The sequence below is a fragment of the Sus scrofa genome, chromosome 13 (assembly GCF_054392235.1).
Source record: "Sus scrofa isolate SSC_HxYL_T2T_F1_AM1 chromosome 13, Sscrofa_HxYL_maternal_Yorkshire_Landrace_v2.0, whole genome shotgun sequence".
Lineage (NCBI taxonomy): Eukaryota > Metazoa > Chordata > Mammalia > Artiodactyla > Suidae > Sus > Sus scrofa.
Genome location: NC_139395.1, coordinates 21,761,223 through 21,788,432, shown reverse-complemented (window position 1 = coordinate 21,788,432; position 27,210 = coordinate 21,761,223). Strand labels below are relative to the sequence as shown.

The 27,210-nt window shown below is 42.8% G+C and overlaps 1 protein-coding gene across 3 annotated transcripts in view; it reads right to left on the bottom strand.

The window, feature by feature from the left end:
- KAT2B (lysine acetyltransferase 2B) overlaps positions 1-27,210 on the bottom strand; it is a 114,054-nt gene that overhangs the window by 68,515 nt on the left and 18,329 nt on the right. For all 3 annotated transcript variants that reach the window (XM_021071366.2, XM_084989957.1, XM_084989958.1), the window contains exon 2: positions 7,694-7,820. In XM_021071366.2, coding sequence (XP_020927025.2) covers positions 7,694-7,820 — 127 coding nt within the window. The remainder of the gene's footprint in view (positions 1-7,693; positions 7,821-27,210) is intronic.

Genomic DNA, 27,210 nt, shown 5'->3' with positions numbered 1-27,210 from the left:
GCATTTTCCACCAGCAGCACATTTCAATTTGTGAAGCCACATTGCTAGTGTGTTCATCAGTCACACATGGCTGATGGCTACTGTGTTGGACAGGACAGGTACCACTCATAAACCAAAGCTCCTCTGCCAATAATTGCAACCAGTCATCTTTTTTTTTGGCTGCACCTGCAACATGTGGAAATCCCCAGGCCAGGGATCAAACCCACGCCACAGCAACAATGCTACAGTGACAAAGCCAGATCCTTAACAGGCTGCACCACAAGAGAACTCCAACCAGCCATCTTTTAGCATTACTGAAAGTGCTGGGTATTTACCAATAAAGGAACAAGTCCAATTACACTCAAGAAACTAAACATGTTAGGAACTAGAGAAAGTAAGTCCTTCCCCTCAGCCCAGCGCAGAATACCAACAGGGATCTAGATAACTAGAGTTACAAGCAGGAACGCTGCAATGCAGCTCCAGGAAGGCCTTTATTTGTGCCAAGGGCAGGAGAAGGCAGGCCTTGTTGGTGAGTAGGGCTTCCCTGGCAGAAAATGAAGGAAAAGCGATGCAGGTGCTATGTACCCCCACATCCAGGGCAGAGGCGGGAGAAACTGTAAAGAACTACAAAGAAAGCTGAAGCGCTTGGGGGCCAAAATGCAACACAGGTGGAGGGGGAAAGGCCGGGGCAGAGGCCCTACCCATCTGCCTGCACAGCTTAAAGTCGGCCTTCATCCTGAGCAAGAGAGGCCGTTCAGAGGGCCGAGGCAAGAGAATGTGATCTGATGAGATGGCTGGTGCTTTCTAGGGGAGTCAGGTAAGGAGCACGGAGAAGGGGCCCCAGATGCTGCTGCTGACGCAAGCCCAGAATGCTGAGCCGCAGCCTGAATCCAGGCAGTGCTGATGGGAGGCGCTCTCAGAGAAAATCAACAGGACTCTGTGACCCAGAAGAGCAGGAAAAGGTAACAACGTCCACCAAGTCAGAGGGGGGGAAATGCTCCCAGGTTTATACCCTAACTCCTGCTGCACCAGACTCACAGCTCCTTACAACTCTGAAGCCTGTGTAGAAAACCAGAGGGGAATATGCAGACCTGACACGGGCAACCCCATCCACATGGGGCCGGGGCCCATATTTATGTCACTTGGCATGGGCGCAGCACATGCAGAAATGGGGACGCGGCATGACCAGGTGGTGGAGGGCTCTGTACACGCGGAAAGGCCAGAGAAGAGGTCAACAGTCCATGCCAAGAAAACGCAGGCCCTTCTTACCCCCTACTGTTTAAGAAATAGGCTGTGGTGCAATTGTAATGCTGGTCTTGACTTTTCTTGGAAAGTTTCCACTGTAAATAAGCAGGTAAGCGGAGGTAACCAGAGGAACAAAGAAATGCCCATTTCCACTTCTGTAATGTTTAAATGAGTGGGTGTGTCTCAGAAAAAAAAAAAAAAAAAAACTATGAAACTGAAAAACAATAACAAACCTTCTACATAAAACTGCAAAAAATTATCACTAGTCCAAGTTAATAATGAGTATGTTCTAGCACAGTTCATAACAATGGATTCCGAAATGGCAATAAAAATTCCAATTGTGTTTTGATCACAATGGTGTTTCTTCCCGTCCTGTTCTTCGAAGGAGACTGCTATTTAAACAAGCAGTCCTCAAGTAAGGAATATCGATTAATACCAAAGCAAGGAGATGAGTATGGGCCAACAGAAGTGCTCTGTGAGGACACTTTGTAAAGTTTTTATACACTGAACTTAATTACGTTAACCCTAAATATCAAATAATTTCAGAGAATGGACTAGAATGTTCTAGGCCAGCACAACAGAAATATAATGTTAGCCACACATGTCATTCTTTTTTTTTTTTTTTTTTTTTTGTCTTTTTCTAGGGCTGCTCCCACGACATATGGAGGTTCCCAGGCTAGGGGTCGAATTGGAACTATAGCCGCTGGCCTACGCCAGAGCCACAGCAATGAGGGACCTACACCACAGCTCACTGGTGTCTGCAACCTACACCACAGTTCACGTCAACGCCGGATCGTTAACCCACTGAGCAAGGGCAGGGATCGAACCCGCAACCTCATGGTTCCTAGTCGGATTCATTAACCACTGAGCTCCCCACACATGTCATTCTAAGTTTATCAGTAGCAACACTGAGACAAGAAACAGGTGAAAGTAATTTTTTTCAGCCACACCCACAGCATTCAGAGGTTTTCCCAAGCCAGGGATTGAAGCTGCACCACAGCAGAGACCCAAGAAACAACAGTAACCAAAGCAAATCCTTAAACTTCTGAGCCACCAGGGAACTCCCTGAAATTAATTTTAATAATACATTTTATTAATCCAATATATCCCAAATATTATCATTTCAATGGGTAATCAATATGAATGAGATAGCTCTCTTCATTTTCCTTTCAAAATCTGTCTCTCATACCTACAGCTCACCTTAATTTGGAGCAGCTACAGTTCAAATACTCATTAGCCAAACTCAGCAAGCGGCTATAATATTGGGCAGCAGAGGTCTTTTCTTTTGTCTTTTTGACTTTTTAGGTCCGCACTGGAAGCATATGGAAGTTCCCTGGCTAGAGGTCAAATCGGAGCTGTAGCTTCTGGTTTATACCACAGCCACAGCAACACCAGATCCTAGCCGCGTTTGCAACCGACACCACAGCTCACAGCAACACGGGATCCTTAACCCACTGAGAGAGGCCAGGGATCAACCCTCCATCCTCATGGATACTAGTCAGATTCATTTCTGCTGAGCCATGATAGGAACGCCCAGCATAGGTCTTGACTAACAATTTCATTCTGTGGATGAAGATACTGAACAGCAAAGAGGTGAGGAGCCAGGTAAACTGCTGAGCCAGGCCCTGAATTCTTAGTTCCCAACTCCTGACCGAATGTTCTTTCTACTTAATCGGACCATCAGCCTTTTGTTTTATGCCCAGGAGACACAGGAAACTATCAAATTATGGCCAACCATGGACACCCGGGATGCAACTGTCAAGACATTGCGTGAAGAGCTCACTATCCAAAGACCACGTATGGCTGAGCCAAAGACACCCAACAGCAAGCCAACAGAACAGACACCCTCTCAATTGATAAAACTGAATGTTTTGTTTCGACAAGTCCAGGAACCTGACAGATACTGTATGATTACTGGTGACTAAATTCACTGTGCTCAGAAGAGCGATGGTGATAACAGCTCCATGTACACAAACCGAAATGTTTCTAACAAGGATGTACTGAACAGCACAAGGAGTCTTCTCAATGTTCTGTAATAACCTACATGGGAAAAAAAGAATAGATATATGTATATATATAACTGATTCATCTTGCTGTACAGCTGAAACTAACACAATGTTGTAATCAACTATACTCAAAATTAATAAAAAATACATGTAAAGTATAGAATAACAATGTAGAATGGAGAGTGTTAGTCTTGATATTGTTTCAAGTTACATAGCAACAAGTATATACCAAAAAAATGAAAGTAAAAAAAAAAATGGTTTTCAGAATTTAAGGTTGCATGATGCTTGACAGACTCCCCTAGGCCCCAGCCTCTGTTGGTAATATGTAAGAAGTAATCGGCATGAATATGAAAAGATGTCTAAATGTGCTTAAAATACTCTGACAAGAAAAGATGGGGGAGAGAAACTGTCAAATGTTAATCATTGTTAGAAGCTGGGTGATGGATACAAGGCTATTTATTGAACAGTTCAGCAGTTCTTCCTACCTTCATGTATGTGTGAAACTTTCCACAATAAAAAGTTTTTTTTAAAGGGGGAGGGCAGGAGTTCCCGTAGTGGCTCAGTGGTTAATGAATCCGACTAGGAACCATGAGGTTGCGGGTTCGATCCCTGGCCTTGTTCATTGGGTTAAGGATCCGGCATTGCCGTGAGCTGTGGTGTAGGTCACAGACACCAGTGAGCTGTGGTGTAGGTCCCTCACTGCTGTGGCTCTGGCGTAGGCCAGCGGCTACAGCTCTGATTTGACCCCTAGCCTGGGAACTTCCATATGCTGCGGGTGCGGCCCTAAAAAAAGAGACAAAAAAAGGTGGGGGGGTGGGCAGGGGAGGAAAAAGGAGGCATAGTCATAGGAAGTAGTTTTCTAGAGCCCTGACACTAAGACCAATACATTCCAGGCAGAGCCCCCTTGCACCTCCCACAAGCATCCTATCTTAATAAATCTATTTCTTACCTATCCAAAAAAGAAAACCAAAAAACTATGGCATTCCAGCAATAATTCCAAGAGCACTTGAAAATGTGCAGACATTTCAATTTTGAAAGAAAGCAGACTTAAGAGAGAGAAGAAAGGAAGGAAAGGGGGGAAATATTTTTAAAATGCCAGAGTTCCCATCGTGGCTCAGCGGAAACAAATCTGATTAGCATCCATGAGGATGTAGGTTCAATCCCTGCCCTTGTTCAGTGGGTTAAGGATCCGGTGTTGCCATGAGCTCTGGTATAGGTCATAGACAGGCTTGGATCCAGCATTGCTGTGGCTGTGGCATAGGCTCTGATTCGACCCTTAGCCTGGGAACTCTCATATGCCATGGGTGCAACCTAGAAAGCAATTATAAAAAAAAAAAAAAAAAAAACGCCTACAACCCCAACACTCTGAGAAAATCACTGTCAGCAATTCAACATACATCCTTCCAGATCTTCTCCCATTCATTATCTGTTAAAATTGATAAATTACCTAAACTAAGGAAATGAGACTGTACTTCTGACGGTGTTCTTGAGTCAGCAGCCCTACATTTGGGGGGTGACCATCTTCTGTCCTCAGGGTCGTTCTTGAAGGGTGAAACTCAGGGTTGGGCAAGTGAGACACTGCACTAATCAGATTCCTTCCTCTGAGGTTTCAGTCTCAAACCAATACTCCCAGGGCCAGAGGCTAGTGGACCTGAATCCGGTGTCTCAGACAGAAGGCCCATAAATTTCTGCAGCTGGGAAACCAGGACCAGTCTGATACCAGGTTTCTCTTTGTTCTCAGCTTGTGGAAGCTACCAATACCTTCCTAAAAACACTGTTTCCTCATTTAAACTGGACAGAGTTTATACCTATTGTTTGAAGTAAAGAACCCTGTTAAGAGTAATTCCCAGGCCAGGACTCAAATCTGAGCCACAGCAGTGACAACACGGAATCCTTAACCACGAGGCCACCAGGGAACTCCTAACTTTTTTTTCTTGAAGTACAGTTGATTTACAATGTTGTGTTCATTTCTGCTGTACAACAGTGATTCAGTTATATACAGCCTTTTAAAAACTATTTTCCATTATGATTTATCTAAGGATATTGACTATACTTCCCTGTGCTATACAGTAGGACCTTCTTATTTATCTCTTCCATATGAAACAGTCTGTATCTATTAACCCCAACTCCCAGTCCATCCCTCCCCCACCCCCCTAAGCTGATTTCTGACCTGCATTTTTCATTAATAATATGCTAAGAATGTCTTTCCATGTTGGAAAATACATCTTTTTTAATAGCCATATTGAATTTTATAATATAGATTTTTATAATTCCACAAATTATATCATCCACTGCAATATGTAGGTTGTTTCTAGTTTTTTAATATAATAAGGCTATAATGGCTGTCCTTTTACTCTGAAGGCACCATCTTAATTTATATTTAGGTTGAATTTCTGGCATGGATTTGTCAGGTCAAAGGATACAGGCTCCCCCCCCCCCCATTCTTGATTATGTATTGTCAAATAGGGGTATTTGTTTCCACAGCTTATTAAAAACATAAAAGGGAACAAAGTTGGCTTTTCTTTGAGAAAGGCAGATTCTGCCTTTGGGCATTCATGTGTGTTTATACTACAGAATGGTGACAATCTGCTCAGCTAACTAAGAAAGAGGACTCTGTTTTTAAATGTTAATTGGTGTCGGATAAGAGGATTTCCAAATCAATACCAAAGACAGTTCAAGCCCAGTGCTTAAGGAGTTCTTGAGCCCAGCTTTTATTGCATCATATTTCTCTGAGGCAATTCCAAAGGGCATGGTTCAGGGACGAAGTGTGAAAAAGGTACATTATAAGCAAAGATTTGTCTGTTGACTTCCGGCATCCTTCCTTTGCATTGGCTGCTTCAAACATCAGAACTTACACGATTTGAGACACCAGTTGAATCAGCACAGTGATGTGTGTTTATTTCTCTTGTGAGACTGCGGGCTCTCCTTTCTTTTCTCAGAAGGTCACTCTAGTGCTGTAACTGCCTGAGGAGCTCACACTATCTGCTTTTTGCTCGATGACCATTGAGATCTTTCTTCTTCAGCTGGGTATGAAGTAACACTTCAGACTAGACCTCGACCCAGGATAACCATTCGCTATCAGCAGGAAGCTTGAGAGAAAGATCAGTGCTAAAAAGGGCTACCCACTCATGAAGGGTCAGGTGGAAAAAGCCAAAGTCTATTACTGAGAATATTCAGCTCAGTGCTGCATGCTTACAATACCAGACAGTAAACCAGACACAGGAATGTTCTTTGGGAGATTGAACTAACTGAAGGCAGGAAAGTACAATACTTCAAGATCCCTTGCAAACTGGAATTTTAATATCTAGGGAAAACTAATTACCCAGTAACTTTTATCTGCTCAAACAAAATATAACTTTTTTAAAATTTGTGGGAGTTCCCGTCGTGGTCCAGGGGAAACCAATCTGACTAGGAACCATGAGGTTGAGGGTTCGATCCCTGGCCTCGCTTAGAGGGTTAAGGCTCTGGCGTTGTGGTGAGCTGTGGTGTAGGTCGCAGACGAGGCGTTGCTGTGGCTCTGGCGTAGGCCAGAAGCTGTAGTTCCGATTAGACCCCTAGCCTGGGAACCTCCATATACCAAGGTGTGGCCCTAAAAGGACAAAAGCCAAAAAAAAAAAAAAAAAATAATAATAATAATAAATTTGTGCCTCAGCGGAAATGAATCTGACTAGCATCCATGAGGACGGAGGCTCAACCCCTGGCCTCGCTCAGTAGGTTAAGGATCTGGCATTGCAGTGAGCTGTGGTGTAGGTCGCAGATCCCAAGTTGGTGTGACTGTGGTATAGGCCTGCAGCTATGGCTCAGATTCGACCCCTAGCCTAGGACCTTCCATATGCCATGAGTGTGGCTCTAAAATTCAAAAAAAAAAATTGATCCTAAAACCTGTATGAGGACAGAGAACCTATTAGCACAGTCCGGTTGTTGACTCTGGCAGAGTCTATCTTGCCAGGCTGACAATGATTATCTTGCAGGAGACAGATAAGAAAGTTGAAAGCGAAAACGCAAGTAAACATTTACCAAACACAACCAAGGAAGAAGAGAGCTAGCAGACACAGGAACCTCCAGAACATGAAGATTAAATGAAGCACTCCCAGAAAGTTCAGGGAATCCCTCCGAAAATAATAACAATAACTTCAAGATGAGAATCAGGAAGAATCAGGATACGTTATGTATTATTCTAAGTGGCTCAGCTGTCACATGCTGTTCATCTTACTTGGCAATTCCCCACCCCCACGGTTAACCCTGCTCTTGGGGGCTTTGGGGGGTAGAGATTGGAAGAGACAGATGAGGAGTCCATCCTAGCAAACACTGCAGGATTTGTCCTCACATGAAGCCTCCCCAGTAGATTCGTGAAGCTAAAGAGTCTCTTTCTTTGGCTCATAATAGGGGCAAAGCGTGCAAGTTTGAATAAGTCAGAGTCCAGCAAGTTTAAACTTTGAGGCCACAGCGATATAGGAACTCACCTAGGGCATGGCTACAACTGCGGCAGGATTCGGTCAGACTGACGATTATTTGCTGCAGATCGGCTCTGGGTGGAGTGGGAGAAGGGTTGGGGTTTTTCCAGCCATTACATTTACAAGATTCCTCAGCCTAAAAAAAATAATAATGAGAGAAACAAAATTAGGTAAGAGGCAACAATGGACTGAATGTTTTACAGGCAAATAAAATACACCCTAGTTACATGACAACTACCCTCCCCACTCCTGACTTAATAATGTTCTCTATATTCACAAGAAACAAAAACAGAGAAAAGGTAAAGAGGGTATGTGACTTCTGCTGCCTGGAATCTGAGTACAGTAGCACTGAGAGAGGAACATCCCATTCCACTTTGGTACCACTGCCCATGCAAGTACCCAGGAAGCGGTCAAGTCCAAGGAGGTCCATCCACTAAGTTTCCCAAAGGGGCCAGACTTCTGAGGTCCCTGCAACAGAGCTAGGGCCTGGGCCACAGTGGAGTCTTGCTGGCCCCAAGGGTCCAGCTGAAACTCTGCCCCCAGGGAACTGAAGAAGTCAGCATTCTGGGAGATCTACCTCTGTGTATTTCCCAGGTTTCCTGTCCTAGAACAATACTACTTCAGCAACACTCAATACAAATCTCCCTTAACTTTTTCCACTCACTCTTCACACTTTCCCACCTTAGAGAACAGTGAATATGATTGAGCCTTTTTGTGAGGACTTGGGAACAGAACATTGAAAATTACACATGTGTTTCACATTACACTTCGAATGGACAGCACTGGCCTTTAAACAAAGTACAACTGATTTTTGTGTTTGGATTTGTGTTAGATCTTTTGTTCCCACAGCCATCTTTTCTCCCAGCTTTGGATCTCCCCCACCTTCCATCTGCTCATGTACCACATAGCTGAAGTTAAGAGAAGTCTGATTTGTAGAAAATTCCAGAATGGCTGCTGCCTTGACCTCATTGAGAAAATTCTCCAAGATCAGAACAGTTTCTGAAGTGTTTGTAGGTAGAGGAGAGTAAGAAAAGAAAGAATAATTAGCAAAGCAAGAGGGCTCAAGGTGGAAGGAGAAAAATCTGCTTTTCACAATCAGTCCTTTTCTGTGGGTTCTATAAATCTTAAAAGCTCAAGCTGGCTGTTCCAAAGATTTCATCGCAATGAGGATGGGAAAGGATGGGCCAGAAAAAGGGCCGTATATCAGCAGGCCCAACAGATCAGCCCACAAATAGTAGCTCCAATGACCCTCTTATGATTGGCTAGAGGGTCTGTTGCTAAGTTCAACTGGGCCCTGAAGTACTCTGCAGTGGCCATTCACCTCTTTAGAGACTAGAAAGGTCTTAGAGGCCATGTCCTTGAGGGGCATGCTCAGGAGAACTTGCCCCCAAGAAAGCATCCCTACAATCCCTAGAGGGCATTGGAAACATGCCCATGTGGACTCTTCCTCTGCTAGTAGTGGGGGAGCTACTTGAAGGGACTCCCATAGCCTCCTGCTTTTCTGAGCAGTTGGTCTGACCCAGCTATCCTTTCCCAAAAAGGTCTTTGATTAAAGAAAGTGATGACAAAATAAGTCAGTTAAGCAGAGTAGGCCACACCTAAAAGGGGAAAACAGTGATGGCCAGAAACCTTTGAGTTTGAACAACTATGTTTTAAGCCAAAGAATGACTATGAATACTGAGTCACTCACTCCATGGTCTGTGCCAGGTACTTTTGCTGGGTATAAAAGGGAACAAAGAAAGATTTACCTGTCCTCCTGGAACAGACACTGGGGTGGAGGGGGATGGGGCAAACACTCAACACAAATAAGTACATCATACAGTACAACAGAGAGGGACAGTGCTTGGAAAAAAAAAAAATGGAGAGATGAGTAAAATGGAAAGATGGATAAAAGGGAGTTGGGGAAAAGTGAGCTTTAATGTGCAATTTTTTTTCTCTTTTTATGGTCACAACTGTGGCATACGCAAGTTTGCAGGCTAGGGGTCGAATTGGAGTTGGAGCTGTCAGCCTATGCCACAGCCACAGCAATGCCAGATATGAGCCGCAACTGCAACCTACACCACAGCTTGTGGCAACACCAGATCCTTAACCCACTGAGCAAGGTCAAGGATTGAACCGGCATCCTCATGGAGACTATGTTGGGTCTTAACCACTGAGCCACAAAGGGAACTCCTGAATGTGCTATTTTATTTTATTTATTTTAAGAAACAGCATCAAGGAGTTCTCTTGTGGTGCGGAAAGTTAAGGATCTGGCGCAGTCAGCAGCTTTGGTCACTGCTGTGGTACAGGTTTGATCCCTGGCCCTAGAACTTTTACATGCCATGGGCGTGGCCAAAAAAAATAAGAAAAAATAGCATCAAAATTTGAACATTACCTACCTCTACCTACCTCCCATTATTTTATTTTATTTTGTTTATTTTATTTTTTGGTCACACACAGCATGTGGAAGTTCTCAGGTCAGAGATCAAATCTGAGCCACAGTAGTAATCTGAGACACTTAACTGCTAGAACAGCAGGAACTCCTGAATGTGCACATTTTAACCAGGACTTTTAGAGAAGGTGGCAGTGAAGCAAAGGCTTGACCATGAGATATCTGGTGGAAGAGTATCTCAGGCCGAGGGAACAGCCAGTGCAAAGAAGAGAGTGCGCCTCGTTTGCTCAACAGACAGCAAAAGCCAGCATGGCTAGAGCAGCACAGTGAGGAAAGGAAAGAGCTGTAGGTGTCAAGGGAAGGTGGAAATGGCAGGAATCCTCTAAGGCCTCCCAGGCAACGATACGGACGTCAGCTTGGTTACTTGATCTCTTTCCTTCCTCTCAAACAGGATCCTCCAGGCTTGAAAAAGGGACAGGGACAGAACAAAAGGACATGAGGCAAGATGTCTCCAACTCACTTTGCTCACCTTTTTCTTTAGTCATCAGAGTAAACCATCTCCACTTTCCTTTTTAATTTAACAGCAATCATTGAGGCAAAAAAAAAAAAAAAAAAAAAACACATCCATTTTCCTGTCACTAATTTACACAAGCAAATCATCCTATTTCCCTCTTTTTAAACTTCCAGTCTAGGGTTAATGATGCATTCATTCTACTACCTGCAAAACACAATAATTACTAAAACAACCCAGGACTTAAAAAACCTCTGTGGATACCTGGATGGAAAGGAACACCAACCCCTTAACCAAAGCCCACCAAAGAATATAAGACTCTCCTCAAATCAGCATAAAGATGCTGGATTGCCTGGTCAAAGGTTTCCTAACTTAGTAAGGCCCAAGGTTTACATAAGGGTTTGGGGTCAGGTGGACAATGACTGAGTTCAGAACTCCAAGGAGTCATACAACTGGAGAGTCTGTCCTCATTTTGCCTCCACCACCACTCTGGCTTTTGACAAACATCACAAATTTTGCATGTGGGCACACTAGCCACCACAACCTAAGTCTCCTTCTTTGGCAGGCGAGCCATGGGCAGGAAGTAAAACTGGCAGGAACTTGTATGGACCAGAATTCAACCCACCATAGCCAGCATATGTCACTCCAGATTCTCAGAGAGACAGTGACCTAGTTAAGCATGAAGTTCCTCATAACAAGAAAGCCTGAGAAGCCAATGTGCTCTGAATCAATCCCAAAGCAACAGCTGGCCTGTACACTCCACTTCAATGAGAAGAGCCATCAGCCAGGACAAGACACCACTTTGGGTGGTGAAGGTATGAGTCTACAGGTGAGAAATCCTTTGGCATGTGCTTGGAGGCTACTGCTCTTCAGTGTTGGGACTGGCTTAGTTCAGAAGGCAATGCTAACGGGATGTGGTTCTTTGCATTTGAAGGGAGATGGGAAGACTGCATCAGGATGGGACTAGATAAAACATGAGCCTTTCCTGCTCTCATGCATGGCACAACCTATTCACTCTTCAGACATTAACACCCATTGCATGCACTCACGGGCTTGGCTGCTAAGACACAAGAAATCTCTGCAAAAATGAAAATCCACCCCAGTGGTTCTCAGCCTTAGGGGCACACTGGGATTACTGGAGAGCCCCTCAAAGTCTGATACCCATGCCTGACTCCAGACCAATTAAATCAGATATTCTGGGCACGGATCCCAGGCATCAGTATTTGGGAGTAGGGAGAAGGCAGGTGGTATGGAAGTTCCTGGGCCAGTGATCAAACCTGCACCTCAGCAGCAACCTGAGCCACAGAAGTGACAATGCCAGATCCTTAACCCCCTGTGCCACCAGGGAATGACAGGCATCAGTATCTTTTAAAATACTCCAATATGGGGAGTTCCCACTGTGGCTCAGTGGTTAACAAATCAGACTAGGAACCATGAGGTTATGGGTTCGATCCCTGGCCTCGATTAGTGGGTTAAGGATCCAGCGTTGCCATGAGCTGTGGTGTAGGTCACAGACGCAGCTTGGATCTGGCGTTCCTGTGGCTCTGGCGTAGGCCAGCGGCTACAGCTCCGGTTAGACTCCCAGCCTGGGAACCTCCATACGTCACAGGAACAGCCCTAGCAAAGGCAAAAAGAGACCAAAAAAAAAAAAAAAAGAATCTGACTAGGAACCATGAGGTTTCAGGTTCGATCCCTGGCCTCGCTCAGTGGGTTAAGGATCCAGCGTTGCCGTGAGCTGTGGTGTAGGTCGCAGACGCAACTGGATCCCGTGTTGCTATGGCTCCATTGTAGGCCGGCAGGTACAGCTCCGATTGGACCCCTAGCCTGGGAACCTCCATATGCCGCAAGTGCGGCCCCAAAAAGACAAAAAAATAAATAAATAAAAAATAAAATAAAATAAAATATTCCAATGTGTAGCCAACGTTGAGCATCTCTGATCTAAAAGGAAGGGATGCAGAGTTCCCTTTGTGGCTCAGCGGTAAGGAACCCGACTAGTATCCAAGAGGATGCAGGTTCAATCCTGGGCCTCACTCAGTAGATTAAGTATCTAGCCTTGCCATGAGCTGAAGTGCTGGTTACAGACATGGCTTGGATCCAAAGTTGCTGTAGCTATGGCGTAGGCCAGCAGCTGTATTTCAAATTCCACCCCTAGCCTGGAAACCTTCATATGCCACAAGTTCAGCCCTGAAAAAGAAAAAAAAAAAAAAAGCAAACTGCTATAGGGTCCTGTCAGAGAGAGCTCTACAGAGCAGGAGTCCTTGGATCGGGATGAGAGGAAGGGAAGGGCAGCTCATGTCAGAAGGAAAGAGCATGCATCTGAGCACCCCTCTTACCACTCGCCCTCCTGTACGGTTCAATATGTAGGCACTTGTCTCCTGCAGACCATTCTCACGCAGTGTGAGACCAGCCCTGTTCACCTGAAGCAGAGTGACTGAGGGGAAAAGAATGGGGCCATGGAGTTAATTCCTTCTCTGTGTTAGAACTTCAAGGATTTTCATGAGGGGGATAGAAGACCATATGTAGTTTAAAGACTCTAAAATTACCACCATAAGCAAATATATAAATAGAATTGCCCTTGCTTTTTTATGTCATAATATTCACTTTAAGAATTCAACCTAGGAGTTCCTGTCATGGCTCAGAAGAAGCAAATCTGACTAGTATACATGAGGAGGCAGGTTTGATCCCTGGCCTCGCTCACTGGGTTAAGGATCCAGCGTTGCCATGAGCTGTGGTATAGGTCACAGACGCATCTTGGATCTGGTGTTGCTATGACTGTGCCATGGGCCGGCAGCTGTAGTTCTGAATGGCCCCCTAGCCTGGGAACCTCCATATGCCACGGGTGCAAATCTAAAAAGACAAAAAAAAAAGAAAGGAAATGCCAAAGATACACAAGATCAAAGTCATGGTGGGGGAGGGAAGACTGTTTTATTATACGAATTTGGTTTCAAATCTTAGTTCTAACATTTCCTAATCTGTATGAACCCAGGGCAAATCACTTAATCTCCCTAAGCTTCCCAATCTATATAATGAGTATAAAAATCTCTCTCACACAAGGCTGTTAAGTAATTAATGTGGGTACGCACTGAGTGAATGGAAGTGGTAATGAAGGTGTTGACAATATGCTCAGAGTGCCAGGTAGGTGAAGGATGAGCTGGGACAAGGGCTTCCCAAGTCATGATGAACTATGACAGTTAAGACTTTAAAGCAAGGACTTGAAGGGGATGCAACCAAGGAAAGTAGCTTGAGGATACTGGGCTCAGTCACTATGAAATAAGCCACAGCTCTTACTGAACAAAAGATTAGAAAGCTTACAAATGAAAAGTTTTGCTCCTCCCAGAGTAAATCAGTTCCATTCTCACCATACATGGAGAACAATGGGAAGTCACAGGAAAGGCTCACTGAGTGATCTTGGTGGACGTGTTTATAACACAGTGGATGTGAAGAGAAAGAAATGGCCAGGTTACATACGCACAATCATCAGTAAGAACACAATATATCGCAATCTATGGGAAACGGTCAAGGCAACACTTAAAGGAAGAACATAGACCCTTAAATATATTTATGGAGAAGACAGAAAGATTAAAAATAAATGAACTAGGAATTCACTTGTAGCTCAGCAAACTCAGGACCGAGCCTTGTAACTGTTGTGATCTGGGTCACTCCTATGTTGCAGGTTCAATCCTTGGCCCAGGAACTTCCATGCTGTGGGTACAGCCAAAAAATAAATAAATGTTTAAAAAATAAAATAAAACGAACTAATCATTCCATGCAGCAATAATCTAGGGGGAAAGTAACAAACTCAAGGAAAACAAAGAAAATTAATGTAAAAAAAAAATCTTAAGGAAATCAATAGTGGAGTTCCCGTCGTGGCGCAGTGGTTAACGAATCCGACTAGGAACCATGAGGTTGCGGGTTCCGTCCCTGCCCTTGCTCAGTGGGTTAACGATCCGGCGTTGCCGTGAGCTGTGGTGTAGGTTGCAGACGCGGCTCGGATCCCGCGTTGCTGTGGCTCTGGTGTAGGCCGGTGGCTACAGCTCCGATTTGACCCCTAGCCTGGGAACCTCCATATGCCGCGGGAGCAGCCCAAAGAAATAGCAACAACAACAACAACAACAACAACAAACAAACAAAAAAAAGACAAAAAAAAAAAAATAGTGAACAAAATCATATACCTACCCAGTATAATGAATGGTCGGTTCTTAAAAATACCATTAAATTAAACTTTTGGCAAGTCTAATCAAGGGGGTAAAAATCACAGGGGAAGAAAAAAAAAGCGAAAAAGGATTTTACACTACAGATTTATTTTAAAGCTAAATAAGTACTCTGTAGAACTTTACACAAATAAATTTGAAAAACTAGGTGAAACAGGTGACTTCCTCAGAAAATATCATTAGCAAATTTGATTTAATAAGTAGTAAATCTTCTAACATAGACCCTTAAATACACTTATGAGGAAAACAGAAAGATTAAAAATAAATGAACTAGGAGTTCGCTTGTGGCTCAGCAAGTTAAGGATCCAGCCTTGTGACTAGAAAGGCAGCCATGATCTACTCCTGAAAAATGATGGTTAGACAGCAAAGTTCAGCTAACTCTCAAGGGCTGTCCAATTAAACATAATGTGAACAACAGACAAAATTTAAAGTTTTCCAGTAGCCACATTTCAAAAAGTAAAAGAAATAAGTAAAATTAAGTTAAATAATAAATGTATTTCCTATGTCTAAAATGTTATCATTTCAACATGTACTCGTAAAAACATTGTGAGTAAGCCATTTTACATAGTTTTTCATGCTAAGTCTTTGAAATCTAAGACATGGCACATATCAGTTCAAATAAGCCATGTTTCAGGTGCTCAACCGTTATTTGTGGCTAGCGGCTACCATACTGGACAGCAGAAGATCAGGTCCTTTGTACTGCAAACTGTGCCAGACCATAAGAAAAAGATTTTAAAACCTCACATATCAGAGTTCCCTTTGTGGTTCAGTGGTTAATGAACCTTACCAGCAACCATGAGGATGCGGGTTCAATCCCTAGCCTCTCTCAGTGGATTAAGGATCTGGCATTGCCATGAGCTGTGGTGTAGGTTGCAGATGAGGCTAGTATCCCACATTGCTGTGGCTGTGGCGTAGGCTGGCAGCTGTAGCTCCAATTCAACCCCTAGCCTGGGAACCTCCATATGCCGTGGGTGCAGTCCTTAAAAGACAAAAGATACACACACACACAAACCTCACATATCATTCTATGCATTCAGAATAACCCTGACACTAAAACAAAATGGAGACAACAAAAAAATAGGAAAAAATACACCAGACCAAAAACAATAATAAATTATTGGTAAATCAAATTCAACAGTAAAGAATCAAAATCATGCATTTGTGTTGGTTTTGTTTTGTTTTGTTTTTTGTCTTTTGAGGGCCACACCCATGGTATATAGAGGTTCCCAAGCTAGGGGTCAAATCAGAGCTGTAGCCGTTGGCCTACGCCACAGCCACAGCAACACCAGATCTGAGCCGCGTCTGTGACCTACACGGCAGCTCATGGCAACACCAGATCCTTAACCCACTGAGTAAGGCCAAGGATCAAACCCAAAACCTCATGGTTCCTAGTTGGATTCATTTCCGCTGCACCACGACGGGAACTCCCAAAATCATACATTTGATTGGTACATAATAACTAAGTAAAGTTTATTGCAAATATGCAAAGATAGATCATTTTTTTCTTTCTTTTTTTTTGTCTTTTGTCTTTTTTGTTGTTGTTGTTGTTGTTATTGTTGCTATTTCTTGGGCCGCTTCCGCGGCATATGGAGGTTCCCAGGCTAGGGGTTGAATCGGAGCTGTAGCCACCGGCCTACACCAGAGCCACAGCAACCCGGGATCCAAGCCTCGTCTGCAACCTACACCACAGCTCACGGCAACACCAGATCGTTAATCCACTGAGCAAGGGCAGGGATCGAACCCGCAACCTCATGGTTCCTAGTCGGATTCATTAACCACTGGGCCACGACGGGAACTCCCAAGATAGATCATTTGTAATCATTAATTGATTGCATTAACAAATTAAAGGAAGATAAAGTTATCATGATTGATGTCCAGAAAAGATTTTGATAACATTCAACACATATTTCTAATTTTTTAAAAAATAGCAAATTTGGTATAGAAGGAAATTATCTTTATTTACTTATTTATTTATTTATTTTGGCTGCACCAGTGGCATGTGAAAGTTCCCAGACCAGAGATCAAATCTGAGCTTCAACAGTGACAATGCCGGATCCTTAACCACTAGGCCACCAGTGAAATCCCTAGAAGGAAATTAACTTGAAAGCAAACATCATACTAAATAGAGAGAAATAAAATCATTTATATTAAAGTTACCAAAACAAGGAAGCCTGGAATATGCTCAGAAGTCCACACTGTGCTAGCAATACACAAAACCTATGAAAATTCATAGGCAATTCTTAGAGATTATCAACACTAATAAAGGAATCAACAAATTGTCTGGATAGAAAATCAACATATCAAACTCAGAAGCTTTTCTATCATCAATAACCACTTAGAAAATGTAATAGGAAGAAAAAGATCCTAATAGCAAGAGCCATAAAATACTTAGGGACAATTTTTAAGGAGATGAGTAAGACTTATATACAGAAAACTACAACTGTCTAATAAAGGTGAATAAATGAAGAGGTATACATTGTTCTTCACAGAAGACTCAATAGCACAAAGGTACAATTCTACTCAAATTAATCCATAAATTTCATAAATCAAATCGGTTGAGAGTACATCTACAATACATATATCAAAAATATTAAGATCCAGAACATAAAGATCATCTGCAAAACAATAAAAAAGCAGTTCGATAGAAACAAAATGATATCACTTATATGGGGAAACTAAAAAAATGATACAGAGTTTCCTTCATGGCTCAGTGGTTAACAAACCCAACTAGGATCCATGAGGATGCGGGTTTGATCCCTGGCCTTGCTCAGTGGGTTAAGGATCCAGCATTGCCATGAGCTGATACAGAGTTTCCGATTTGACCCCTAGCCTGGGAACTTCCATATGCCTAAATATATAAATAAAAATAAAACATGATACAAACGAAAACCAAGTGATCCAAAGAAAAATGAATGTTGATAGCAAATATGCTTATACAAAATGATCAAAGTAGTAATGGAGAAATGAAAAATGTAAAGCCCTGCGATGAAATTTTTGAAAGTATTTTTAAAACAAAAACAAAGGAAAAACAAAACAAAAAAAAAGAAAAATAAATAAACATAAAAGTTCTGTGACATATTTTCTCACACTAATAGAGCTGGCAAAAGATAAAAATACAAGAGTGACAATGATAACATTTAAAGTAGACTAAGACTGGGGGTTCCCTGGTGGTCTAGTGGTTAGGTCTCAGCACTTTCACTACTATAGCTCAGGTTCAATCCCTGGGAACGGAGATCCCACATCAAGCCACTACACACCACAGCCAAAGAAACAAAAACAAAAACATGTGAGTAAACATGCACCTCGTACAGTCCCTGGTGCAGCTTTCTGGAAGCCAAATTGGAATGTTCCTGCCCTTTGCCCTGACTATACTATAGGAAGGGCTCCTACATAAACATTTGCATGTGCTCAATGACATTTCTAAACTGTTGATCAAAGCAAATACATATATTTAGGTCATCTCATATATATCAAGTACATATATGTCATCTAAAATTTGACCCATTTATGTATTGAGTTACATAAATTGTTACCACAGATTGACAACACTACTGCTACTGTACCACCTGTATCAAGAATAAGCCTAACTTAGAAGTTTCCATTGTGGCTCAGCGGTAATGAGCCCAACTAGTATCCATGAGGAAGCAGGTTCAATCCCTGGCCTTAATCAGTGGGTTAAGGATCCAGCGCTGTGGTGAGCTGTGGTGTAGGTAGAAGACGTAGCTCAGATCTTGCGTTGCTGTGGCTGTGGTGTAGGCTGGCAGCTGCAGCTCTGATTTGACCCCTAGCCTGGGAATTTCCATATGCTGCAGGCAGCCCTAAAAAGCAAACAAAAAAAAAAAAAAGAAAGAAAGAAAAAAGAATAAGGCTAACTCAAGACATAGAAGCACCCTCAGTGTCCAGCAACAGAGGAATGGATAAAGATGATACATATACACAATGGAATTATTACTTAGCCAGAGGGAAAAAAAATGAAACAATGCAATTTGCAGCAACATGGATGGACTTAGAGATTATGATACTAAGTGAGGTAAATCAGACAGAGAACAACAAATATATAACACTCACATGGAATCTTAAAAAGTGATACAAATAAATTTTCAAAACAGAAACAGACTCACAGACATAGAAAACAAATTTATGGTTATCAAAGAGGATAGCAGGGAGAGAGGATAAATTAGGAGTCTGGGATTAACAGACACATACTACTATATATAAAATATATAATCAACAAGGACCTACAGGGAGCAATATTAAATATCTTGTAATAGCCTATAAGGGAAAAGAAACTGAAAAAGTATATATTGTACTTTTGCTGTATACTTGAAACTGACACAACATTGTAAATTAACTATACTTCAATTTTTTAAAAAAATGGTCAGAGTTCCCTGGTGGCTCATCAGGTTAAGGACCCAGCATTGTCATATCTGTGGCTCTGGTTACTGCTCCAGCCCAGGTTTGATCCCTGACCCAGAAACTTTTGCATGCCATGGGTGCAGCCAAAAAAAAAAAAAAAAAAGAGAGAGAGAGAGGTTTAACAAAAAAGAATAAGCTAAATATTGGTGCTGACATGGAATCTCTCTAGGTCCTGGTGAATGACAGAAAAGGCAAACCACAGAACAATACATAGCATAATGTATGTTTTTTAAAAATAAATGAATAAGCAATTTAAATATATACAAATGTGATATACTGAGGACTAGATGGATAGATACATATTTATGGGGTGGTCAAAAAGTAGGGAGGGAGGGGACATTCACACTCTACTTATATACCCTTCCCTGCGGTATCCACAGTCATGGGTTACTTGCTAATTGTCTTTAACATTGATTTCTCTGAGAGGAAAACTTAATTCCAGAGAAATTCCAACAGTAACAGTAATAGAAGTTCAGTATACATCAGCTGTGGGAGGAAGGGTGGAAACCACATCCTTATCACAAACCACAGGTAAGAATTCAAGGATTAAAAACTTTTTGGCCTGGAGTTCCCATCGTGGCGCAGTGGTTAACAAATCCGACTAGGAACCATGAGGTTGCAGGTTCGGTCCCTGCCCTTGCTCAGTGGGTTAACGGCGTTGCCGTGAGCTGTGGTGTAGGTTGCAGACGCGGCTCGGATCCCGCGTTGCTGTGGCCCTGGCATAGGCTGGTGGCTGTAGCTCCGATTTTGACCCCTAGCCTGGGAACACCATATGCCACGGGTGCGGCCCAAGAAATGGCAAAAAGATCAAAAAAAAAAAAAAAAAAAATTTCGGCCTGTGAGGTTGCTTAGAAACCAATCCCCTCCCCTCACTGAGGCTCAAGCCCAAAAGTGACAAGCTAGTAATTCTTGGATAAGACAGCACAGATTTTCAAAAGATATACATCTTAACTTCATTATTACCAAAGACTTAGAACAATCAACCCAGAAAGAAAAGTTTATGCCTCTTCTTATCTTTTTTTTCCTTTTTTCAGCTACATCCACGGCAAATGGAAATTCCTGAGACAGGCATCAAACCCAAGCCACAGCAGCGACCTCTCCAGATCCTTAACCCTCTGCGCCACAAGAGAACTCCATGTCTCTTCCTGTCTTAACGTGACAGACTCCATGTCTCTTGTCTTAACGTGACATACTAGTGCCATATTTGTGGTGACATAAATAAATGGGTCACACATCTCATGGCAGGGAGATTTGTCATAACGTTATATTCCCTCTACTCAAAAAAATGTTATTGAGGGGAGGGATAAATTAGGAGGTTGGGATTACACATACACACTACTACATATGAAAATAAATAACAAGGACTACTGCATAGCACAGGAAAATCTACTCAATACTGTGTAATAACCTATATGGGAAAAGAATCTGAAAAAGAATGGATTGTACGCATATGTAGAACTGACTTACTTTGCTATATGCTTAAAACTAAGTCAACTATAATCCAATAAAATTTAAAAAATTAAAATATTATATCCCAAATATTAACCACACTTATTTAAGCCCTTTGTGTTCAAAATGCTTCACAAATGGTACAACAATAAACCCTGATGCTGAAAAATGCAACCAAATAAAGGACTTTGCTTTCAAAACTGGCTAAACTCTGCTTTCTGCATTGAGTCTTGGGAACCCAGGAGCTTTTACAAAGTCGATTTTTTAATTTCTTTTGTTCAGAACGACTGAGACTTTTCCCAAATAAACAGAACTCCATGAAAACTAGGAGGCGGGTAAAGGGAGGGAGAGAAGAAAAGAGGGAGGGTGAAAGCACAGAGCAAAACACTATGAAGTAAGTATAAAAGCTTTGTCAGCGGCACAGCCCTCTGGCTGTGCTGGCCAATTTGCAGCAGTCAGCCGCAAGTGGTTGTCCATCCCTGGGGCAAGTCCAAGTTGAGAGGCGTAGTGAGTGTAAAATACCACTGAATTTCAAAGACTTAGTGTCAAAGGGGGAAAAAGGAATGTTAAAAGATCTCATTAAGAATTTCTTTATACTGGTTACATGTTATAATGATATTCTGGAATATCAGGTGAAATGAAGCATTAAAATTGATGAAATGTAATTGGGTTGCTTTTTTTAAATGTGGTGTAGTCGGTTGAACAGTGTCCCCCAAAGTTTATGAGCACCTGGAACCTCAAAAAGGAACTTTTTGGAAAGAGATATGATGACTTGAGATCTTGAAATGACATTATCCTGATTAAGACTGGGCCCTAAAACCAGTAATTGGTTTTTTGGGTTTTTTTTTTTTTTTTTTTTTTTTTGCTATTTTAGGGCTCCACTTGTAACATATGGAAGTTCCCAGGCTAGGGGTCGAATCAGAGCTGTAGCTGCCCACCTACACCATAGCCACAGCAACTCAGGATCTGAGCCGCATCTGCAACCTACACCACAGCTCACAGCAATGCCAGATCCTTAACCCACTGAGTCAGGCCTGGGACCGAACTTGCATCCTCACGGATCCTAGTCCAGTTCATTAATCACTGAGCTATGAAGGGAACTCCAGTAATTAGTATTTTTATAAGAGAAAGACGAGAGTGAGACTTGGACACATGGAAAGATCCCATGTGAAGACAGAGGCAGAGACTGGAGAGACAGGTCTATCAAGCCAAAGGCAGCTAAGGAATGCCAGGAGCCACCAGATGCTGGGGGACTAGGCCAAGAAGGATTCTTTTCAGACCCTTCAGAGGGAGCATGGCCCTGTCGACACCTTGATTTCAAACCTCTGGCCTCCAAAACTGAATTAAAGGAATTTTCTTTTGTTTAACCCACCCTGTTGGTGATCATTTGCTATGGCAGCCTTAGGAAGGTAATACAAGTGGCTATTAGGAAATGTTAAGTTATGCATGTGGATTCACATTATATTTCTACAGACACTGCTGCTCTCAAGTGTAAAGGGAATTCACCCCTAAAACTCAGGTCTTCACTATGGATCTTGACAGCTTAGGCTCAGAATAGTCCCAAAATTTCTTAAGCAGTTCTAAATGACTAAAGTCATACCCCACTGAAATATCGGTAAGGTTCCCAAGTTTCGCTCAGTTGTTTCAGGATTTTTCATTTTGGCAGGATATGAAAAGTACTTCCTATCTGTATCCAAGTATTGTGGGACACCTGGAGCCTTAAGTGCACAAAATCTCTTTTTAATTTTACTGAAGTATGGTTGCTTTACAGTGCTGTGTTGTGCACAACATGTTTTAATAAGTATGGGATCTATTGCCCAGGTGACTACAGAGGACACATTAAGTCCTTAGAAAACATTCAAACATTATCCTCAACTGCCAGCAAAGCATTTTCTGCCAAGTGTTGCAGGCTGCGGCCACTATGTCCTCTGCCTCGGCCTTCCTATCTTCCCTCCAGATGTTCAGCTCCCGCCAACTGTTCTGTGAGATAAGAGGTCTCCCTTCAAAACACCTTTTCCCTGTCTCTCCTTAATTAGACAAGACAGCTGCTGTCTACGGGAACTCCCAAGGGGGTTGGCCTTGCAGCTTTCACCAAGTATCAGCTGAAGGACAACCTTTACAGGGAGTGCGCTGCCAACTGCCAAGCCAATTACCACAGCAGCTAGCAACCCAGGCTCAGGAGGCGAAGCCTGTTTATCTCCCCCAGGAGCTCGTTTCTGCAGATGTGGCCGCACCCAGAAAGAAAAGGCCACCTCACCACAGTCGTCAGGCCTAGGATAAAAATGGGTTTTGCCCCGACAGGATCCAGGGTGAGAGGTCAAGCGTATGCATCGGATTTTGTCAGAGTGCAGAGAAGCCAGGATAGATGATGAGAGGGAAGTCAAACTGGATAAACAAGTGATCATGACCCAGATGACAGGCAGGCAAAGGAGCAGGGTGCTCCCTGTTTGCTCAGTGCTGGTGAGGGAGACGGGCGTGAAGAGATCTGAGTGGCATCCAGAGGAACAGGAGAGGGACAGCCCAGGGGTCTAGCAGGATTCTGTTATGCTTAAAATGCCAGGAAGTCCTATTTGCTGGACAAGTTAAATCAGCACCCAGGATGTCCACAGCAAAAACACACTGAAGGGAAATTTATGGAGTAAAACTGTTCATCAGCATGTATTTGATAGGTTCCCAGGAAGACGAGAGACCCCCCCCCCCCGCCCAAATGTGGTTCACCTTGGAGACCTGCTGTGGACACCCTTTCCCGAATGTGTATGCTCAGGTTGGGGAGCAAGAAACAATGGCCTGTATAAATCAGCCACCTACAAGGATTAACTGCCCTCGGTCATGGGACTCGACCCCCTACCCCTCCCTTGACCTTTCCCTCCTACCTCCTTCATCATTCCAGCTATGAACTCCAGCCAGATTCCCCCTACAGATCCTTTATACGCCTAGCACCTCATCACAGTCAAGGCTGACACCATCATGAGGTCAGCCCATCCCCCTCTGATGCCTTAGTAAATCTCTTTTGCTTTACCAACTTGGCCTTGTGCGTTCCTCCCTCAGCAAACCTAACAGTATTAAGCACCAAAGAAAAAGGCACTTGTATACATGTTCCTACCGCACCCTGTGTAGAAAGGGACTTCTTGGCCCCATTATTCAGAAGGGAAAACTGAGGCTCTAAGATGTTAAGACCCTGCCTGGGTTTATTCAGTCCACCCTACAGAAGCACTGAGTGTGTTCAGGCAGATAATTGGTCCCATGGTTGTGGGCGGGCAGGTCATCCCTCTGTTTTACCCCCTCTCTGTTCCAAGCTGGACAAAGGCAGAACGTTTAAAGGTCAAGAACCAAAGAGATACAACGTCACACCCACAAGAATGGGTATAATCAAAAGAACAAGTAATAAATTTTTTCAAGGATATAAACAGGAACCCTCATACATTGTTGGAGGGGATTGTACCATGGTGTGGTCGCTTTGGAAAACAGTGTGGCAGTTTCTTGAAAAGTTAAACAGAAGACCAGGAGAAAACCCAAATCCTCACATAAACATAGGAGTTCACTAAAAAAAAAAAAAAAAGAGTTCCCATCCTGGCTCAGCAGAAACCGATGAACCCAACTAGTATCCATGAGAATTTGGGCTCAATCCCTGGCCTTGCTCAGCTGGTTAAGGATCCAGCATTGCCATGAGCTGTGGTGTGGGTCAGAGACAGAGCTCGGATCCCACACTGCTGTGGCTGTGGTGTAGTCCTGCAGCCTTGGCTCCTATTCAACCCCTAGCCTGGGAACTTCCATATGCCATGAGTGTGGCCCTAAAGAGAAAAAAAAAAAAACAAACAACCCCCATATGTATGGTCAAATGATTCTCAACAAGGGTGCCAAGACTATTCAATGGGAAAAGGACAGTCTTTTCAACAAATGATGCTGGAAAAAGCTGGATATTCACATGCAAAAGATGAAGCTGCTGGACCCTTACCTTACACTGTATACAAAAACTACCTTCAAATGGATCAAAAACCTAAACATAAAACCTAAAACTATGAAACTCTTAGACAAAAACACAGGCAAAAAACTTCACTGACATTCAATTTAGCAATGATTTCTTGGACATGACACCAAAAGCTTAGGTAACAACAACAAATAGATAATTTGGGCCTAATCAAAATTGAAAACTTCTGAGTATCAAAGAACACAATTGACAGAGTGAAAAGTGGTCAAATCATAGAGACGGAAAGCAGAATTCGGGTTGTCAGGACTTGAGTATACAGAAGTTTAGGGAGTTACTGTTCAGTAGGTATAGAGTTTTGGTTTTGCAGGATGAAAAGAGTACTGAAGAAAGACGGTGGTGACATTGTGAATTTCTCAATGCCGCTGAACTATACACCTCAAAATGACTAAGATTATAAATTTTATGTGATGTATTTTACCACAACTTACAAAATTTTTTTAAAGTAAACCATAAATCTACCACATAACCCAGCAAACCCACTCCCAGGTATCTGCGCTACAGAAATGAAAACAAATCCACACACAGACTTGCACGCAGATGTCTACAATGGCATTATTTATATGAGCTAAAAACGGGGAAGAACCCAAAAGTTCATCAACGGGTGAATTCATAAACAAAATGTGGCATATCCATATATCGGAATATTATTTGGCAAGAAAAATGAAGTCCTGACACCATGTGGATGAACTTCAAAACTATATTTCGCCAAGTGTAAGAAGCTGGTCACAAAAACACTACATGTTGTATAATTCCATTTATATAAATGTTCAGAAAAGGCAAATTCACGGAGATAGTTTAGCAGTCTGGGGTGTGGGGTACAAACAGGGTTGACTACAAAAGGACAAGGATCTTTTGGGGGTGATGGAAACCTGAGTTTTGGTAATGACTACACAGCTCAATTTCCTAAAAATCATTGCATTATACACTCAAAAACCGAGGAATTTATGGCATGCAAACTATACCTCAATAAAACTGTTTTTTAAAAGGGCAAGAACTTGCTAGCAAATTATCTCCCCAAATTGGGTCCCAAAGAGGCTTATTTTCTCAAATAAAAATTAAAGAAGTTTAATAAGCTATATTAGGAGTTCCCATCGTGGCTCAGCAGTTAACGAATGTGACTAGGAACCATGAGGTTTCAGGTTTGATCCCTGGCCTCGCTCAGTGGGTTAAGGATCCGGCATTGCCGTGAGCTATGGTGTAGGTCGAAGATGCGGCTCAGATCTGGCGTCGCTGTGGCTCTGGCGTAGGCTGGAGGCTACAGCTCTGATTAGACCCCTAGCCTGGGAACCTCCATATGCCATGGAAGCAGCCCTAGAAAAGGCAAAAAGACAAAAAATAAAATAAAATAAAATAAAATAAAAATAAGCTATATTAAAAATAATAGGGAAGGAGTTCCTGTTGTGGTGCAGCAGAAACGAATCTGACTAGGAACCATGAGGTAGCAGGTTCGATCCCTGGCCTCACTCGGTGGGTTAAGGATCCGGTGTTGCCATAAGCTGTGGTATAAGTCAAAGACGCAGCTTGGATCCGGCATTGCTATGGCTGTGGTATAGGCCAGCAGCTCTAGCTTCCATTAGACTCCTAGCCTGGGAACTTGCATGTGCCTTGGGTTCAGACCTAAAAAGCAAAAAATAAAATATAAAAATAATAATAGGAGTTCCCATTGTGGCTCAGTGGGTTAAGAACCTGATACAGTGTCCGTGAGGATGTGGGTTCAATCCCTGGCCTCACTCTGTGACCTAATACCCACAAGCTGCGGTATTAGGTCACAGATGTGGCTCAGATCTGGTGTTGCTGTGGCTCTGGCAGAGTCTTCAGCAGCAGCTCTAATTTGGCCCCTAGCCTAAGAACTATCATATGCCACAAGTGTGGTCGTTAAAAAAAAATAAAAATAAAAAAATAAGGCCAGCAGTTCCCTGGTGGCCTAGCAGTTAAGGATCTGGTGGTGTCACTGCTGTGGTGAGGGTTCCATCCCTGACCCAGGAAATTACACACGCTGTGGGTGCAAACAAAACAAACAAAATAATAGTAATAACAATTTAAAAAAACAGCATACATGGGAGTCTCCATCTCTGTCTTCTCTGATGTGAAAAAAAACAAAAAACAAAAAAAGTCACAGTGTCCAGTTGGCCATACCTCTGCTGTCAGAATCCATCCCAGGGAAAGAGAAATAGCAAATGACAGAAATAATTAAGTCATTAAGTAGGTTGCCCTGTTTTTCAAATTAGTGGAGAGTTGGAAACAATTAAAACTTGCTAATAATAAAGCCGTGTTGCTGACGTTCCTGTTCCTTCCTGGCTCCCTCACTCAACACCTTTGACCTGCTGACATCCACCAGCTTTTCTGGCTGCACAAATTCATCTGAGTCTGATCAGAACTGCACATGAACTTCTGTGCAGTGACTCTAGCTCCCCTCCTTGAATTCTAGTACAAAACATCAGATGCAGCTTCGAGAGGAGGGGAGACCAACAATTCTGGAAATGACTACACAGGAGTGAGGGGTGAGTGAGCCTGGAGGTGGAGAAGACCCGGGGTCAGGATCTTTACATGCTCATTTAACCCAATTTTGAAACAGCAGCA